This window comes from Hyaena hyaena, unplaced genomic scaffold, assembly GCF_003009895.1.
Source record: "Hyaena hyaena isolate Hyena2069 unplaced genomic scaffold, ASM300989v1 scaffold_98, whole genome shotgun sequence".
Classification (NCBI taxonomy): domain Eukaryota; kingdom Metazoa; phylum Chordata; class Mammalia; order Carnivora; family Hyaenidae; genus Hyaena; species Hyaena hyaena.
The window spans coordinates 1076456-1095685 of NW_024080730.1; the positions used below are offsets into that span (position 1 = coordinate 1076456).

The 19230-nt window shown below is 59.1% G+C and overlaps 1 protein-coding gene across 1 annotated transcript in view; it reads left to right on the forward strand.

The window, feature by feature from the left end:
* Positions 1-19230, forward strand: part of LRP5 (LDL receptor related protein 5) — a 103308-nt gene that overhangs the window by 72170 nt on the left and 11908 nt on the right. Inside the window, exons 11-18 of the mRNA XM_039235430.1 lie at positions 1304-1488; positions 3800-4123; positions 5470-5669; positions 9625-9833; positions 10978-11168; positions 11777-11986; positions 14823-14948; positions 17665-17901. Coding sequence (XP_039091361.1) covers positions 1304-1488; positions 3800-4123; positions 5470-5669; positions 9625-9833; positions 10978-11168; positions 11777-11986; positions 14823-14948; positions 17665-17901 — 1682 coding nt within the window. The remainder of the gene's footprint in view (positions 1-1303; positions 1489-3799; positions 4124-5469; positions 5670-9624; positions 9834-10977; positions 11169-11776; positions 11987-14822; positions 14949-17664; positions 17902-19230) is intronic.

Consider the following 19230-nt stretch of genomic DNA (forward strand, 5'->3'; position numbering starts at 1 on the left):
GGGGGTGTGTGTGACCCGAGGGGCGTGGCTGCCGGGGGGCGGTCACCCGAGGGGCTGGCTGCCCAGCGGGGGTGACCCAAGAGGGTGGCTGCCAGGGGGTGGGGTGGGGGGGGTGACCCGAGGGGCGTGGCTGCCCAGGGGTGTGTGATCTGAGGGGCGTGGCTACCCGGGGTGGGGGTGTGTGGCCCGAGGGGCGAGGCTGCCCAGCGGGCGCTCTGTGGTTAGAGGGTCTGGCCCCCGCCAGCTTTGAGGTGCCCGGCGCTGGTAGGCCCCTTGGAGGGAGCTAGTTTATCTCACAGAGAGGAAACTGAGGCCGAAGACAGGAGTGGTGGGTGCTGCGCCGCACACCTTCATGTGAGCTGTCTCAGCACAGCGTCTGGGGGCCTTCGAGGGGCAAGTGTCTTTGTCCCTGATTTTACAGATATGGACACTGAGGCTCAGAGAAGCTAGTGACTTACTGAAGGTCCCACAGCCGTCTCAGAGCCGGCTTTGAAGTGCTTGGACTCCAGCCTGGGGGCCCTGCCCTGGGCACTGGGGCCCCGGGGCCAGGGTCGCGTCTCCCTCTGCACCAGGGTCTTCTGTGCTGCGGACACAGGGCTCCCCCCCAAAGCATCAGCGATGTGCTTGGCGCACCCCAAACCCTGCCTGTCAGGCGCTCTGTTAGGGATGGAGAGATTTCAGGACGACAGCGCGGACAGAGCAATAGGCCCGGGTGTTAGCAGAAGGGCAAGTAACACTCACACGGGCCCGGAGTGGGCTTCCTTCTGTGCAGCTGCTGCGGAGGAAGGAAGGAAGGAGGGCCCCCCGGGGGCAGGTGGGCTCAGTGTGGACCCCAGCCCTGCAGCACCTGAGGCCCCAGGTCCTTGTCTCCGGCCCTCGTTGAGTAAGGGGACCCTGTGTCCTGATTTGCCCACGTCCAGCCCAGCTTCCCGTCACCGTGGTGTCCTGTCCAGCTCAATTTGCATTTGTCTCTGCCACAAATGCAGAGTGTCCCAGCCTGGATGTTCTGTTACCAGGTCACCCCACCTGTGCCCCCAGTTTGTGTCTGTAAACAGGTGCATTTGCACTTACCCCTGCAGGTGGCGCTGCCGTGGGAATTCCAGAGGCAGCTGGTGACCGCATCAGGAGGGACGCTAGGGTCGGGGGGCGGCGGTGGGGGGTGGGCTCCAAGCGCGTCGCCCCGTCCCTGCTTCCTGCAGCGATGTCACTGTTGTGGCCTTCTCTAGGGTGATCGTGACCCTCCCCCTGCCCCGCAGTGAGAGAGGACGCGCCTGAGCACGCGCTGCCCCCTCTGCACCTCCAGGTACATCTACTGGACCGAGTGGGGCGGGAAGCCCAGGATCGTGCGGGCCTTCATGGACGGGACCAACTGCATGACGCTGGTGGACAAGGTGGGCCGGGCCAACGACCTCACCATCGACTACGCTGACCAGCGCCTCTACTGGACAGACCTGGACACCAACATGATCGAGTCGTCCGACATGCGGGGTGAGGGCCGGCCAGGGGCCTGCTGGGCAGGGGGCCTCGGCCTGCGGCGATGGGACGTCCCAGGGCAGGGCGCTGGCTGTCCCTCAGCGCCCGCCGCACCGTCCCCTCTGGCCTGCGAGTCCCAAGCCCCCCCTGATCCAGCCTCCTCCTCCCTGGGCTGGTCCCTCTCCACCCCCTAGTGCTGTTGCTGTAGGCTTGTGACAGAGGCCCGGGTGACAGCTGTTTCCTGCACCCCTGCTGAGAGCCGCGGCCTACCTCAGCCCTGTGCCCGGAATCTAGTTTGATGCTTCAGTATCACAGTTCGGGCTGATGAGGAAACTGAGGCCCAGGGAGGTCGCAGGATTTTCCTAAGGTCACAGAGCGCCGCTCAGATTCCAGGGCTCCACGTTTATTGTCCGTCTGACCCTGGGCACCTACTATGTGCCGGGCATTGTGCTGGGATCACTCACGGGCCACACCCAACATCCTGGGATTAGGGTTAAAAAAAAAAAACCCGCCTTGTTCCATGTCACCCAGCAGCAGGGGCAGGACTTGAAGCCGTAGACTGTTCCGCTGGGGGGCAGTGGTTGTGTTAGCTCTCGGGTAACGCGCGGGGGGTGGGGGGGGCAGGGGGGGCTTGATTTCCTAGTTGCTGCTGCTGCCCCCTGTGGTGGGCACGCTCGTGCCCATTTCACCGGTAAGGAAACCGAGGCATAGGCTGGCTGCTGGCGTGTCCCAGGTACTGCGTGGGCAGAGCCAGAGCCCCAGCGTCCTGGTGCCCCCCTCCCCCACGGGCGGGCTGCACCCCACCCCTCACACTCCCTGTGCCGGCTTCTGAGGCCCACGGCAAGGCCGGAATGTGTCCCCAGCCTCACAGTGAGCAACCAGAGGCTGGCAGGTGCCTGCTGGGAACTGGTCACTGAACAGCTGTGGTCGCCTGGAATAATTAAGCTCGCGGATTACCCCGGAGTGAAGACGTGTGGGGCGGAAGTCCACAGACGCCCTGGACGCGTGCAGGACCCTGCAGACTGAGGGGGCCACGTGTCGTGGGCCTGGCTGTCACTGTAGCACGCTTCCCACTTAATGCCCCGGACGTTTACCGAGCACTCGATTAGTAAGGCCCATGGGCGGTGGATGGTGGGCCACGGCGCCTCTGAGGTCCCAGGGGGTGTGGAACATGCACTTGGGGCCGTTGGGGTAAAGGTGCATCTCATGCATGCTGGTTGTTGGACACCAGGCCCTGCAGCAGGGCCCTGGGGGGGGGCCTGGGGGGTTGGGGGGGCGGGGAGCACAGGTGTGCATTTGATGGCAGCGGTGGGGGAGCCTCTTAATAACTGGCGTTCTTGTAATGGCAAAATAACCGATGGAGAAACTTCCCGAAAATACAGAACCATATGAAGAAACGTGAATTATTCCTAATTTCACCGCCCCATGATAACCGATGCTGACGTGTTGGCTAGTTCCTCTGGTCTCAAAAAAATTTTTTTTTTAATTTTTTTTTAATGTTTTATTTATTTCTATGAGAGAGAGAGACAGCATGAGCAGGGGAGGGTCAGAGAGAGAGGGAGACACAGAATCTGAAGCAGGGCCCAGGCTCCGACCTGTCAGCACAGAGCCCGATGCGGGGCTTGAACCCACGAGCCGTGAGATCATGACCTGAGCTGAAGTCTGACGCTTAACCAACTGAGCCACCCAGGTGCCCCTAAGATTTTATTTTTAAGTAAATCTCCACACTGACACACGGCCTAGTACTTGCCGCGTAAGGCGTGTGCTCCGCGCGTGGCCGAGCTCTCATGGGGTTAGCCTGCGCTTCGTTTCCCGAGTCTTCTGCTGCCAGGGTGTAGGGTGTGGTTGCTGCCCTGGCTTCTGTCTCCAGGTGCTAGTTTTGCTGTTCTAGAACTTTCTATCCATGTGATCTTATAGCATGTGCTCTTCAGAGTCTGGCTTTTTTCAGTTGCTCACATTGTTATTGTTTATTGCGCGACTTTACCAGTACACGAAGCTTCACCGTTTTTCACCCACACTGTTGACGGACACACTACTGACAGACACACTACCGAAGGGCATTTGGATTGTTTGCTGCTCGTGGCTCCTACACACAGTTGCTGCCCTGCACACTCCTGTCTGTAATTTGAGCAGACGCCACGTACGCTCCCTTTGCGGGATACGAGGGGACTTGCCCCATCACAGGGTGGGTGGCATCCAGCTTCGGCCGGCCCTGCTTGTCTTCCAGAGCGGTTGAACACCTTGACCTTGACCCAGGCCGCCAGGCAGCTTTGAACCAGTGGGTGGCTGGGCGTCGCTGACGCCGTGCCCGTGTGCCTCCACGCAGGTCAGGAGCGGGTGGTGATTGCCGATGACCTCCCGCACCCCTTCGGCCTCACCCAGTACAGCGATTACATCTACTGGACGGACTGGAACCTGCACAGCATCGAGAGGGCTGACAAGACCAGCGGCCGGAACCGCACGCTCATCCAGGGCCACCTGGACTTCGTGATGGACATCCTGGTGTTCCACGCCTCCCGCCAGGACGGCCTCAACGACTGCACGCACAACAACGGGCAGTGCGGACAGCTGTGTCTCGCCGTCCCCGGCGGCCACCGCTGTGGCTGTGCCTCGCACTACACCCTAGACCCCGGCAGCCGCAACTGCAGCCGTGAGTGTCCTGCTCTGCTCCTGTGCCCCTCCCCCGCCTTAGCCCAGGCTGTGGCTCCGGGGGCCTCCTTCTTCTTTGTAACGTTTATTTATTTATTAATGTTTTTATTTATTTTTGAGAGAGAGAGAGCACAAGCAGGGGAGGGGCAGAGAAAAGGAGAGACACAGAATCCAAAGCAGGCTCCAGGCCCTGAGCCGTCAGCACAGAGCCCGATGCGGGGCTCGAACTCACAAACCGTGAGATCATGACCTGAGCTGAAGTCGGATGCTCAACCGACTGAGCCACCCGGGCGCCCCTATTTATTTTTTTGAGAGAGGAAGAGAGAGAACCCCAAGCAGACTCTGCGCTGTCAGCAAGGAGCCCGACGTGGGGTTCAGCCTCAAAAACTGTGAGACCATGACCTGAGCCCAAATCAAGAGTCAGATGCTTGACTAACTGACCCCCCAAGTGCCCCTAGAAAGGAGCTTCTTATCTGGGGGCGCCTTGGTGTTCACGGGTGGTTGAGTAGGCTGCGCACTGCGTAAGCTGCCTGTTACCTGGAGGCCTAGGCCTGACTCTGTGAGTGAGTGCTCTCCCTGGTGACCGGTCTTCATGTCCTAAGACATGAGTGTTTGGGAGTGATGGAGTGTCACTGTCTGTCTCAGCTGAGGGCTCGGGCCCCTTCCTCCTCTTGAGCTTCCTTTGGTCCTACTGTCCCCGTCCCCGGGGGGCCAGGACCGTGGGGAAGGGTCAGGCCCAGGGGACGGCAACCCACCACCAGACTCGATGCCTGTAACTCGAGTCTCTGCCCCTGTGGCTGGCGGACCTGGGGCCGTGACTTCGTTTCAGACCTCCCAACTGTAATCCCGACGGCCTGTGACTGTCGGCCTCTGGCACATCCTGAGCAACGCAGTTTCTGCACCGAGGCCGATTTGCGGCCAGACACCCCCACGAAGAGACCCCACCCACGTCATTGTTCATGCAATTCACTTGACCACATGCAGGCATATGGCAAATCACACACTCGTCCAAGCAGCAAGTATGCTTGTGGGTGGGAGTTTAACATTTACTCTCCTTCCGTCTGAAGTCTTGATAATTTAAAAATAAACTGCTATCTGCTTCAGAATAACTCACGCACTCACAAAATATTAGAACAACATAAACACCCGTAACATGGAGAATAAAATTCCTCGCAGTCCACCCCCTGGAAGTAGTTTTATGTCCTTCCGGCACTTTCCCCGATGTGCCCGGCAGGCACATAAGCCAGTCTGCCTCTTCGAGTGAAGTGCAGCGCGGTCCGTCCCCGCCGACCGTCTTTGGCTCCAGACGCTGATGTGTGGTCCCCACGTCTGTTTGCCTCGTTCTAGCGCCCACCACCTTCTTGCTGTTCAGCCAGAAATATGCCATCAGCCGCATGATCCCTGACGACCAGCACAGCCCGGACCTCATCCTGCCCCTGCATGGGCTCAGGAACGTCAAGGCCATCGACTATGACCCCCTGGACAGGTTCATCTACTGGGTGGATGGGCGCCAGAACATTAAGCGAGCCAAGGACGACGGGACCCAGGCAAGTGTATCTGGTGGGGGACGAGGGGGTCGCTTCCGCGAGGAACCCACCGTGGCAGTTTCCGGGCTGCGCCCTCCCCCCGCCCCTTTGCTTTGCCAGCAGAGCATGGCTTGCGTCAACAGCGACTTGAGTTCTAATTATGTCATCACAGGGTATGACCTGAGCAGTGTGAAACCCTTAGATTATATGTAGAAATGCGAATTTCTTTTTCTTTCCATGGTGGTTTCGTGCAGGGCTAGTTGGTATCGGTTGTTCTGGATTCATTTTTAGTTCAGAGGAATTGTATAGTCTGTTTGCTGTAATGCAGCATCTACTAAAATTCACTACATGACACAGAATTGCACGGTCAAACCACAGCGTGATGGGGGAGGGGGCGAGGCGCACCGCACTCAAAGCTCTGGTCAGTGGCACGTGAAGAAGAGATAGGGAGCTGGTAAATACAGGTGCACCTTTCTGCATCTGTTCGATGGTTCCAGAAGGAACTCGTAAGTGACCACGGTGCTTTGCCTTGACGAGACCTAGAGTTGCTGAGCACGTTGGGGTGCAGGGTTCTGCGTTCATGGGTGTGTGTGAACCGACAGGGGGAGACTCTGTGACACAGGGCGGGAAGTCACGAGCCCAGCGCGCCCAGGCGTGGCCCCCGGCACATGGGAGATGGAGGGCACTGTGTGTGTGTGCGCGCACGCGCGTGTGCGTGTTCCTGACCTTCTCCGCATTCTTTGAGCGTTTCTCACGGGTCAACTGAGCGTCGGCAGGTGCGAAATCTGCGTTGGGCTCCAGCTGTCCCCGGGGTATCCCATATCCCGACAAATCCGCCGTTCCAGAATGCTTGCTCCAGCAGAACGCGCTGCTTCCGTGCTGGGTTTCTGGGGCGTGTTCCACAAAGGATGTTGTCGCTGCAGCCTCGGGGTCCACTCTGAGTCTCCACATGGCAGGTGGCGGTGGCCGGCATTCCCTTCGTCTGGCATTCACTCTTGGATGTGCCTGGCTCACCACGCCCCTTTCCAAGGACTCCTTTTACAGAAGCCACAGAAGCAAACGGTGTCTGGCCCCGTGGCCACGGTCAGGGGCAGGCACGTAGGTTATCATGGTGAAATCTCGGCACCGTTACAATAGCGATGCAGAGAAATGCTGCCAGTGGAGGTTTTTGGGCGATTTTTGTGTCTGTAAAGTTCACTTGGCTGTTTTCTGCCCTGGACGGGGTGCCAGGGCTGTGTGTACGGGCTCACCGTCCCTTCCAGCCAAGTACAGCATCCAACGACGATGTGAAGTTAACAAGCCCTGAGGTCTGTGTCCTTGGTTGTGATAAAACCCCCAGCCGACGGGCTCCCGGGCGGCTCAGTCGGTTAAGCATCTGACTCTTTTTGATATCAGCGGAGGTCATGGTCTCAGGGCCATGGGATCAAGCCCTGCGTTGGGCTCTGTGCTGACCGCATGAGGCTGCTTGGGATTCTCTTCCTCCCTCTCTACCCCTCCCCCACCTCTCAAAATAAAATGAATCAACTTAAAAAAAAAAGTCCCAGTGGAGCCTTGGCAGCTTCGTGTCATCTCTGCAGGAGCAGAGCCTGGTGACATGGTGGGTATGTGTTCCTTTCATCCCTCCACCATGCAGGTGACAGTCCCTTTGAGTCCTTTGGAGAATGGGAGGTGTTAACTGATGGTGGGTGGCTTTCCTGCTGAGAAAGGTACCAGGCGCAAATTGCCTGAAAGTCTCATCAAAAGGCTTCTTTCATGGCGTCCCGCACAAGCAGGGGGAGACATTGAAGGAAAAGTCCTTTAGGAAACACCTTCTGAGTTTCTACTTAATTTGGAAAACATCTGTTTCCCTCCTGGAGTGTCTCCCAAAACTCCGCCCTCTGGTGGCTTTGATCCTTTCTTAGGGGCATCCCTTAGCCCCAAGGACGACGTTTTTTAAATAGTTCTCTACTTTGGCCAAGTTGCTTTCCTAGTAAACTTTTCCATGGTAGTAAATATACATAAAAAGTATTGTCTTAGCCATTTTCAAGTATACAGCTCAGTGGCGCTAAGTACGCACACTGTCGTGTGGCCGTCACCCCCGGCCATCTCCAGAACTCCGTCATCTCAAAACTGGAAGTCTGTCCCCATGAAACACTACCTCCCCCTCCCCCAGCCTAAGGCAACCTCCTTCTACTTTCCATCTCTGTGAATCTGACTATATTCTAAGTGCTTCATTTAAGTGGAATCACCCAGGGTTATTTTGCCATGACTGCCTCTTTCCTTTGGCGTCGCGACCTCAGGGTTCATCCATATCAGAGCAGGTATTGGAATTTCCTTCCTCTTACGGCTGAAAATGCTCCATTGTGTGGATGGACCACAGTCTGCTCCTCTGTCCATCCACTGATGGGCGCTGGGTCTTTGGGCTGTTGTGACAGCACTGCTGTGGGTGCCCCCACGTGGCTAGGTGCCGCCTCATCCTGGGGAGGAGGCGGGGTACTGACTACGGCCTCGAATAGGGTTCTATTAAGAAGCCTTGCACTGGCACGGAGTTCGGGTTTTATAACTGGCCAGTCATTCGCCTGCCTGGGGAGAGGTGTGGGCGGCGGGTCACCTCGCGCCACGTGCGTGCTCTGGGGCTGGTGTCCCAAAGTCTGGGGTTCCGCTGGGGACACTGCTGGGGCTGGGCTGCAGTCTTGCTTCACTCCCAGTCCGTCAGTCGCTCTGGGCTGCGGCCTCGGGCCGGAGTCTATGCTTATGGGAAAGGCACGTGCCCAGTAGGAGGGGACGCTCGGCTCCCAGAGCCCCCAGCTCGTGGGGAGGTGGGCCCTTTAAACGGTGCTCTGTGTTCAGATGTGAGTCGCACACGAGCTGCCCAGGGGGACTGGACCAGAGGCTGGGGGGCAAGGGGTGGGGGGCGTGTTCCTTTCCAGCCGGGTTCAAGAGGTGGGCCTGGTGAACGGGCTTCTTTTTGGCTACAAGCCCCTTCTGCCACCAGGAGACTTTGTTTCAGCGGCTGCCAAAGAGATAAAGAATGTTTGCAGTGAGCTCTTGTCAGAGCATCATCTTAATGATGTCCTTCTCTGAGGAAGGGACTTTTCATCCAACCCATTCAGGGGAGCCCACCCCGCACCAGGTCAGATCAGCTGAGACACTGGCTTTCAGGGTAACCCAAGGGGCCCAGATCCACCAGGGAGTCAGGCTTCGGGGGACACTGGGCTCTCCCTTCTCCCCGCAGCATTTCACAAAGCCAGGTGCTCTCTGTAGATAGCTCCGGAAGGCAGGGCTTGGCTGTGAGACAGCAGGTGACTCGGACTCAGGCAGTGTTCTCCAGACAGTCTCCCAGGGCAGAGACCCGGAGAGTGTAGACGGAACCACTTCTGGGAGAGGTGGCGGCCCTGGACATGCACCGTGGGTCCCCCGTGCACCCCCACCGGGCCTACCCCCTCACCTGTCCCCACCCTCCCCCGGCCCTGCACCCCCACCTGGATCTGTACTCTCACCTGGGCCCGCACCCCCGCCGCCCCCTCAGGGAAGGGGCTGTCAGAGGTGGGACTCTGTTCTATCCATCTGTTGTCCTGTCCCCTGAACTGAAAACTAACAAGACTCGAAGGCCTTAATCCCCAATCATGAGTCCAAGCCGAGGAGCAACAAAAGAGAAGACGTCTCAGGAAGGAGGCTGTGATCCTGGGCTGAGTGTCAGGCCACCTGGGGGCCCTTCCGGGGCAAGAACAGGACCCGGATGGCATGGCAGCGGATAGTCCGCCAGGAATTTGCCGATGGGTGGGCTGGAGATCTGAGCTGAGGGGCAAGAGCGCTTCTAGAACCCTCTCTGGGATCTGTTTCCCTCTCAAGCGGGTACGCAGGAGGGTACGGACCTGACAGGAAAGGTCGAAATACAGGGTTGGAGATCGACTTTCGGTCTGAACTCAGACCCCGAGGCCTCTGCCCTCCGGTGATGTCTGTAGCCAACACGCGTCTCTTCCTGTCTTACATACAGCCCTTCGTTGTGACCTCTCCGAGCCAGAGCCAAAGCCCGGACAGGCAGCCCCATGACCTCAGCATCGACATCTACAGCCGGACGCTGTTCTGGACGTGTGAGGCCACCAACACCATCAACGTCCACCGGCTGAACGGAGACGCCATGGGTGTGGTGCTCCGCGGGGACCGTGACAGGCCGCGGGCCATCGTCGCCAACGCCGAGCGGGGGTGCGAGGAGGGGGGCGCACCGCAGAGTGGGGTGCTGCACTCGGGGGGAGGCCCGGGAAGGAAAGAAGTTTCAATTCGTAGGTTTTGTACCTTCCCCATCAAATCTGAACCCTATGCAAAAATCCCCTCCGTAGCGCCCCTGCTGGGGGCTGGCTATTTCAGTACATTTCCCCACCGGGAGCTCACTGCCCTCCTGGGCACAGCCTCGACTCCTGGGAGCTTCTTCCCTCCATGAAGAGGAAGACAGGCCTGGAGGGTCCCGAAGGGAATAGCGGGGCGAGAGGGAGTCTTCAAGCCACGTGCCGTAAAGCTCAGAAATAAAGCTGAGCGTGGCGGGGGGGGGAGGGGGGGTGTTCTGAGCGCAGGAACGTTCGTGCACTGCAGCCACGTCAGGCGGGAGCCCGAGTTTTGGAGGCGCCGCCTGGTGGAGCTCATGCCTGGTGACGGCCAGCGCGAGCACAGGTCCTGGGCCGGGCAGACCCAAGCTGGGATCCTGACCCCGTGGCTCACTGGCCTAGTGAGCTCTGGCAGGTTGTGACCTCGGGGGTACGGTGTCTTCTTCCGGGAAGGAGAGGACGATGGTGGTGCTCAGAGAGCACAAGCGTAGTGACTTTACGTGGCTCTTCAGCAACCTAATGAGTGTCCCTTGAGGCTTCGTAGCTGCTATGGCGGCCGGAGTGTGTGCCGGTCCCCGAGGCTGCCGCCAGAAGTGACCACAAGCTGGGAGGGCGGGGGTGAAAAGAGCGGATGTTTGTTCTTTCTCGGTTCCAGAGGACAGAAGTCACGTCACGCGGTGGCAGGGCTGTGCCCCCTTCAGAGGCTCTGCGGGGACCCTTGTCTCTCTTACTGCTTCTGGGGCCTCCGGGTGTTCTCTGACCCAGATCCTTAATTGTGTTATAGGATCCCGTTTCCAATCATAGGTCCCATTTGGAGGTTCTGGGTGGAAAGGAATTCTTGGGGAGACACTGAACCCCATACGGTCTGGGGTGTGAGCTCCGAGAGGCTGGGGCCATGTACCTGGTAGTTTTCCGAAGCCCAGCCGGGTGGCCGTGGGGCCAGGGGCTGGTCTGCCTGGCGCCCCGCGAGCTCGTTCCTGGTGAGGGATGGCGGGACTCAACACCCTTCCTCTGCTCCCCTCCCCCAGGTACCTGTACTTCACCAACATGCAGGACCGAGCCGCCAAGATCGAGCGAGCGGCCTTGGACGGCACGGAGCGCGAGGTCCTCTTCACCACGGGCCTCATCCGCCCCGTGGCCCTTGTGGTGGACAACGGGCTGGGCAAGCTCTTCTGGGTGGACGCGGATCTGAAGCGGATCGAGAGCTGCGACCTGTCCGGTGTGTGCCCTGGGGCCTCCCCAGGGATCGGGTCCCTCGGCAACCCACACGTCTGACCTTCCCAGGGACATGCCGCCTTCCTTGTCATCAGTAATGGTGGCGGCAGCCGCCACATTTGTCAGAGGTCTGTTTCGGGTGGGCGTTGTGCTGGGGCTTCACGCCTGCCACCTAACGGTATCGTCCGAGAGTTCCAGGACGTAGGTCCTGAACGATCCCCGTGTGACGAAGCAGAAGAGGCGTCTCAGAGAGGGTGGGCAACCCGCCAGGGTCCCACAGTGTGGCCCGGGACAGGAGTCTGAGGCCTCTGCCTCCAGCACCCACGCTTGTGGCTGCTGTGCCGTGGGCCGCCTTAGAGCGGATGCCTCTAGGCTGGGGACCTGCTTAGAGGGGCCTTTCTTCCGTCCGCAGGGTGGGGGTGGGGCAGGGCCAGCCCACATGCCAGGTCCCCGGCTTCCAGGAGATCCGCCGAGCTCCCAGCTCCGGCCAGAGCACAGAATCCTGCTCCCACCCCCCAACCCCCAGCTCCCCGCAGCCCTGTGTTCTGAGCTGAGCACGGGCTGAGCTCTCGGGGTCAGCGGCCACTCGAGGGGGACCTGTCCCACGCGCAGGGGCCAACCGCCTGACCCTGGAGGACGCCAACATCGTGCAGCCCGTGGGCCTGACCGTGCTGGGCAAGCACCTGTACTGGATTGACCGCCAGCAGCAGATGATCGAGCGCGTGGAGAAGACCACTGGGGACAAGCGGACTCGAGTCCAGGGCCGGGTTGCCCACCTGACCGGCATTCACGCCGTGGAGGAGATCAGCCTGGAGGAGTTCTGTACGTGCGGGGCGGGCCTGGGGCACCTGCCGGGAGGGCGGGCACCCGCGCAGCGCCCCGAACCGGCCCCTCGGAGACTGGAGGAGGCTGGCCAGTGTGAGGGCTGCGGGGCTGACTGGCTGGTGGCAGGGGCTGCTGTCAGGTCCTCGCTGCGCCCCCTCCGTCTCAGCAGTGGATCCGGACCTGCCTTCCTCCTCCGCTCCCAGCCCGACAGTCTCTCTGCTTTTCCAGGGTCCCGTGAGAGTCACCCGCTCTTAGTGTCCCCTTTTGCGAATTCTGGCTCGGTTGATTAGTAGCCTTCATGACATCTACCAAACCCCTTTGCCGTGGGGTAGCTCATGCCACCGCAGTGTTGGGGACCGGGCTGGGAGACTGGAGGCATTTTAGGATTCCGCCTCCGACTGTCTGAGCTGTGACCCAGGGCTGAGAGATCAGGACCCCTGGTTTCTCCCCCCGCTCTGTGTATGGCTCTAGGTGGACAGAGGGGCCTGGGTCTGTCTGTCCCTGTCGTTCTCACTCTGGTTTCAGTAAATACACCCCGGCTGCCAGCTGCGTGCGTGGATAGCGTGGTGAGCAGGGCCATCGCTGTCCCTGTCCCGCGATGCCCGTGGTCTGGCCACCTTCCAGCTGCTTGTCTTCAAGGCCCGGGGTGGGGGCTGCCCCACCTGCCACCTCACCCGGGCCCCTCACCCTCCCACTGCCCGTGTCCCCCGTCCCTGGAGTCCCTGTCTCTGCTCGCATTCCCTGTCCAGCTCTGAGTAACTCCTGCCAATTCCTTGGCCCCCACCGTGGGTCAGGTGTGGCACTTTGAGTGGATAAGCTTCTCTCGGCCTCCCTGCTCTGCGGCACTGCTCCCACCGTGTAGCCCCCAGGCCCATGCTCAGTGCTGCACTGTGTAACGTGTGTTGTTTTACCCTGATTCTGCATCACAAGTGAGGAGAGTGGGGCTCAGAAAGGATATTAACTTCCCCCATCCACTGGCTGGTCAACACAGTGGGCTGGGACCTGAGGGCAGAGCCCATGTTTCTGCTTTGGCTTTTCTGAACCCCCAGTGGGCCGGGCAGATTGTCAACCAAGTTCATTATAGTTATGTGTGGAGTCCAGACACATGGTTCTAAGTGAGGTCGTGAGGCTCCCTGCTCTGAGCCGGGGGCGTGACCTCTGGTGGAGTGAATCGGTCACTTCTGTGTTGACTACTTAGGGGCTCGTTTCTGTCCTTGGGGCTTCTCGGCCAAAGTCCTGGGTACGTGAGGTTGCTGGGTCAATAGCTTCCAGAGAGCTGAGGCACCCGACGGGGAGGGGTGAGAACGCCTGAGTTTCCCTGGCCCTGGACACCGACCTCAGGGAAGCCACGGACCACTGGGTGTCACAGCCTTCAGAACTGCTGGCTCGGGGTCACAAGGTGAACATAGAGCCCATGAAAGCCCAGACCTGCCAGGGTTGGCAGAAAGCCAGGCACACCGATCAGCAGGTCCTTGGACCTGAGGGGCTGGGAGAGCCAGGAAACGTTTAACAAGCAGGGATGAGGTTGGAAACTGGAATGTCCCAGTGAGTGCCAGCGTGCGATGTCTGGGGTGACCTGAAGAGGCCCCTTGATTGGGGAGAGAGTGGTAGATCCTTGAGTGAGCTCTCCCGTATTTATCTGGGACGTGGGGCACCCAGCCTGCTTTCCCACGGAATTCTACAGCTCAACTCTCAACCAGGGGTGGCGCTCCCCAGCCCCCAGGGCCCATCTGGACATCACCTGATCTTACACATAAAGTTTTATTGGCACACAGCCACGCCCATTGGTTTGTGCTCATCCACGAGGTGGTCTGGCCCATCAAGCCAAAACTTACTTTCTCATTTATATAAAGAGTTTGCTGACCGCTGCTCTAAACCTTGACTTCTGTCACTTTAAACTCTCAACCCCCGAGGTTGAGGCAGGACACTGATTTTTCTGCGGGGCTGGGGGTCGTGCTTTCTCTCACGTCCTCCCAGGCGTCTTCCTGTTCAGGTGTGGGTTCATTCGTTTAACTGAATCGAAAACCACAGGCTCCCTGGGGCCGTGCTGTTCTGTTTATCCCCGTGTATTCGCTTCCTGTGATTGCCGTGACACGTCGTCACAAACTGGGTGACTTAACGCAACAGAAGTGTATTCGCCTGCAGTCCAGAGGCCAGACGTCTGAGGTCAAGGTGTCAGCAGGTCTGCGGCCCCGCTCTGGGGGCTGTGGGGGGGAGGGGGGTGGCTCTTTGCCGCCTCTACTTTGTGGTGACCAAAGGTGCTCCTTGGGTCCACGTGGCTCCAGGCGCCGCCTCTGTCCTCACACGGACTTCTCCCCTGTGTCTGTGGCTTCACTCCTTCTGGGGCTCTAACAAGGACACCTGTTGTTGGATTTAGGGCCCACCCCGAAAATCCGGGATGACCTCATCTCCAGAGCCTTAATTTGATTATATCCTTGAAGACCCTTTTTCCAAATAAAGGCACATTCACAGGTGTTCAGGCATTAAGACATGGACATGTGTTGGGGGCGGGGGCCACTACACCATGAGAGACAGGCAGTGTAGGTTGATGGTTGTGGGCATAGTGGGAGCTCGTGTAGACGGGCTTGGGTGTGAGTTGGGTCAATCCTGTGAGTGCTTTCAGCCTCTGTTTTCCTGTCTGTAAAATCCACATGAATGGAAGCAGATGCTTTCGGCTGCCCTGGGATTTAAGTGGGATGATCTGCAGGGACCTGGCCTACAGGAGTGACCATTCTTGTGAGTTCTTGCCTGGCTCTTGTTTCCAGAACCCTCAGGGCTGCAATCCTGAGGTGAGAGGCCGAGCCTGACCCCCTCTCTCTTTTTGTTTCCACAGCAGCCCACCCGTGTGCCCGGGACAATGGCGGTTGCTCGCACATCTGCATTGCCAAGGGTGATGGAACACCACGGTGCTCATGCCCAGTCCACCTTGTGCTCCTGCAGAACCTGCTGACCTGTGGTGGTAGGTGTGACCTCAGCACTTTTTCTTGGGACACTGGACAGGGACTTGATTCCCTGCCTGCCAGGTCTCTGACCAGCATCCTTTTAAAATCACACTCAATGTGGCATCCATCCTCCGGGGCTACCTCTCCCTTCATCCTTCACCTGGCCTCCTGTTCCAGAGTATGCATTCGGGGCTATGAATTGCCCTCAAAGTACTGCTTTTGCTGCACCCTACAAATTTTGATAAATTATATCTTCTTCGGTTTGTTCAAATGTTTTAAAATTTTTCCCAAGACAATTCCTTTGGCCCCTGAGTTATTTAGAAGTGTGTCGTTTAATTTCAAAGTATTTGGGGGGATTTCCCAGCTATCAGTCCATTACTAATAACTAGTTTAATTCCGCTGTGGTCAGAGGACATATTTTGTATGATTTGTATCCCTTTAATATTATGACCCAGCAAGTGATCTTTCTTGGTGAGTGCTCCATGTCAGCTTGAGAAGAATATGTCATCCTCTTCTGCTGGGGGAAGTGTTCTGTAGACATCAGTTAGATCCGGCTGACGGATGGTGTTGTTCCCGCCGCCTGTATTCCTCCTGACTGCCTGTGAGTTTTCAGGCAGGGGTGCTAAAGTCTGTAATTCCAGGAGCAGGCTTGTCTTTCTTTTTGTACTTTTGTCTTTTTTTTCTCCTTCCACTCTTGATCCTCTTCTTCCCCTAAAGCTGAGTGGGGAGTGGTCACGGATGTAAGCTTTAAGGTCAGACAGACCAAGTTCAGCTCCCAGCTGTACCACTTCCCAGCCATCCCGAGCTGGTCACTTGCCCTCTCTGGGCCTCCGTGTTCTCTTCTGCGAAATAGAGCGGTCGAGAGCGCCTCCCTCAGAGTTGTGGCATTAAGTAATGAGCACTTTGCGCAGTCCCCAGTGTGGCACACGGGAAGGCCAGCTGCTATTATTGGTGGGACACTGGGTGGTAGTAATAAAAGTGACCACTCTTACTGTCACCATGATGAAGCTCAAATCCTAGGGCTTCCTCTCTACTGCCCTCAGTGTCCCCCAGGTCACATTGGATCCCCCCTCTCCCCTTCTCCTCTGTGAGCTCCTGGGGGCTGGTCTTTATCCTGCCCCTTTTTCTGCTTATCTTTGCCCCTTACAACACTCACACTGTGTCCTGCACACAGCAGACGGCCGGCACATGCCCACCAGTACACGGAGACCTGTCCTCAGCTGGTCTTGTCCCTGAAAAGACTGGCTGTTGCCCAGGAGCTCCAGGGTTAGGACCACAGGAGCAATTGCTGGCTCTGCGAGAGCTTTGCTGAGAGCGGAGGGGGCATTTTGTGGCTGTCCCTGTTGGGGGCCACTTTGACCCTCTTGAGCGTTTTTATGGCTTTTCTCCAAGTTCTAGCCCCAGGGCTCACATGGCTTTGTGGGCTGAGTGGCTCTGTCACTCCCGCAGACGTCCAGGCTGCCCTGGCAAAGAGGGGGCTGTGCAGAGTGCTCGGCTCTCCCTTGGACCACAGCCCTGGGGCTCTTCACCAACGTGCCCCTCTGCCCCTCCCCTTCCATTGGCCCCTCAGACTTGAGGATGCCTGGCTATCTCTGTGGGGAGAGCACAGAAGGAGAAGAGCTCCGAGGGGCTCTCGGGGCTGACGTGGACCCTAGTGCGTCACGAAGTGGCGGGAGCCAGACAGCATTCTCTGCAAGCCCTCACTAAAACTGTCTGAGCCCTTCCCCAGCCGGCCCGGCCACACACCCCGTGCTCACCTGGCTGTCCTGGGAGGGCCCTGGTGGCTCTAGCGTTGCTGCTTCTGTTTTCTGGACGAGGAAATGGAGATCAGGGGGCCCAGGGGCTCGTCTGGTTGTACAGTTGCTGAGGGAGCCTGGGTCCAACCCCAGACCCGTCCAGCTCCCTCCCGTCCCACCCCGCAGCCCAGCGGTGGCCTGGCCTGCGCTCAGGAAGTTGGACCTGAGGGGTGGAGCGACTCACCATGGTCAGCGGGTAGGAGGTGGCCCCTGGTCTGCTGGCCTTCACCCACCCAGCTCCCCACCTTCAGGTGACTCCCTCCGTTGGGAGCCTTCCTGTTCCCCCTCGCACCCCTTCACCATGGTATCCTCGCCTTCCTGCCTCTCCTTAGCTTCCTCCTCAGCAAGATGCCCTGTGGTCCTCCACCAGCCCCTGCCCTGCCTGCGGGTGCGTGGGCTGCCCACGGAGTCCCGGTCCCACTGCAGCAGCTGCCTCAGGCCTGTAACAGGGGCAGGTCCTGAGCACCTGCTTTCTGACCATCCATCTCCCAAGGGGTGTGTGTGTGTGTCTGTCTGCCTGCACGTGCACGCAGTGGACACTCAGGTGTGGCCAGGCAGACACGCACACAGACCATGCACCAGTTTGGCAGCCCAGCCTGGGACCCCAGGCAGGTATCGGCTCCAGTTGGGGGTACAGTGGGCATTCTCAGGGGCCTGGCCCAGTGCCCTGAATTGCATGTGAGGAGATGGAGACACAAGAAGGGGTTGTGCCCTGGCTTCTCAGCGGTCAGGATCGAGTTTCCAGCCCAGACGGTTTTCTGCGCAACTTGGTGTGGTACCTGCTGCTTAGAGCCCAGGTTCCCAACAGCCCCCCGTCGCCTCCACAGTAAAAACAACGAAGATTCACAGCGGCAGGGCAGACCGCGTGGGTGCAGCCGCGTGAATGCCGCGGGGGGCCCGGCGGGGCGGGGCGTGATGGTGCCCCTCTTCTCTGCAGAGCCTCCCACGTGCTCCCCAGACCAGTTCGCGTGTGCCACCGGGGAGATCGACTGCATACCAGGGGCCTGGCGCTGCGATGGCTTCCCCGAGTGTGACGACCAGAGCGACGAGGAGGGCTGCCCGGTGTGCTCGGCGGCCCAGTTCCCCTGCGCGCGGGGCCAGTGCGTGGACTTGCGCCTGCGCTGCGACGGCGAGGCCGACTGCCAGGACCGCTCGGACGAGGCGGACTGCGACGGTGAGGGCGGCCCCGCCCTCTCCCGGCGGCCCCGCCCCCGGTTCCAGTCCCGCCTCTGTCCCCGCCCCTTAGCAGCCTTGTCCCTTGCGACGGCCACGCCTGCTGGCTGGCCACGCCCCCACTTCTGCCTGACCCTGGCTCCAGCCCCGCCCCTCGCAGGCCCCGCCCCCACCTCATCCTTGCTGCCCCCTTCCGGAGATCCCCCGCCCCTGCAAGCCGCTTGCCCAAGCCACGGAGCTTGGGCTCAGTCTGGCCACACGAGTAGGGTAGAACCTTTGTCCGGAGCGAAACCGCTAATCTTCAGCTTGGAAGAGGAAAATGCTATTCTTAGGTCTACTCGGGAAAACCTTGTTACCCACTCTGTCCTGCCAAGCACTTTGGCTCGAAGGCAGAGTGGAAGAGTCTTTCTTGCCTTCCCTCGCTGGGTCAAGAGTTTCACAAAAACCCCAGGCGAATCCAGTAGTCAGCTGGCTTTCCATGGTGTACACCCTGGAAATTTTGATCCCCATCCCAAAAGGCAGTGCCGTCCCCCGCAGAGTAGTCTGTGTGATAATGCTTGCTCCTGGGTGGTTTCTAGCAACCTAGTGACCCAAAAGTGACAAAAAGACGTGCTTAGTCATCTCAGTCCACTCTGACCAGCAGGATCTTCCTCTGGACCTTGACAGTGACACTTCTATCTCTGTGCATTCTCGGAATTTCCCTCTTCTAAACCACCTGCTCAGTAGTTTCCTGCCACATGTCAGCAGCACGGCCCCACGACTACCACTGAGCTCTGCCTCCCCCACAGCCACCGGCTGCTGTTCTGAGATAACTCGCGCTAGCGGATCGCCGTCCACTGTCCCCATTCATGACGAGCAGCTGTTTGTGAAAGATGAAGGCCTGGGGGGCGGGGGCTCATTTCCTCAGCTGTTTCTGTACAGCTGCGGATGTTAAGTCTTTCCAGCTTACAGACCCTTTGAGAATTTGATGGAGGTGGAAGGACCAGGGATTGGCAAACTGCTGAGAGCCAGATCCAGACTGCCGCCAGTCTTCATCACGCTGTGTAAGAACACAGCCTGGCTCGTTAGTTCACACAGCGTGCTGGTCTTGCACTAAAACAGCAGAGTGAAGTGGTTACAATAGAGACCTGTGGCCCTCGAGGCCCGAACAGCCGCTGCCTGGCCCTTCGCTGGGAAGTTAGCTGAGCCCTGCTGTATAGCCTTGTCCTGGCACAAGTGTTTTCGTGGCAGTCTCAGAGGAAGGCCGGAGCCCTGGCTGGGAGCCCTAGCTGGAGAGCTGGAATAGCAAGCCCTGGGGGCGGGAGATGGCGGAGCCCCCCTTCCCCCCCGC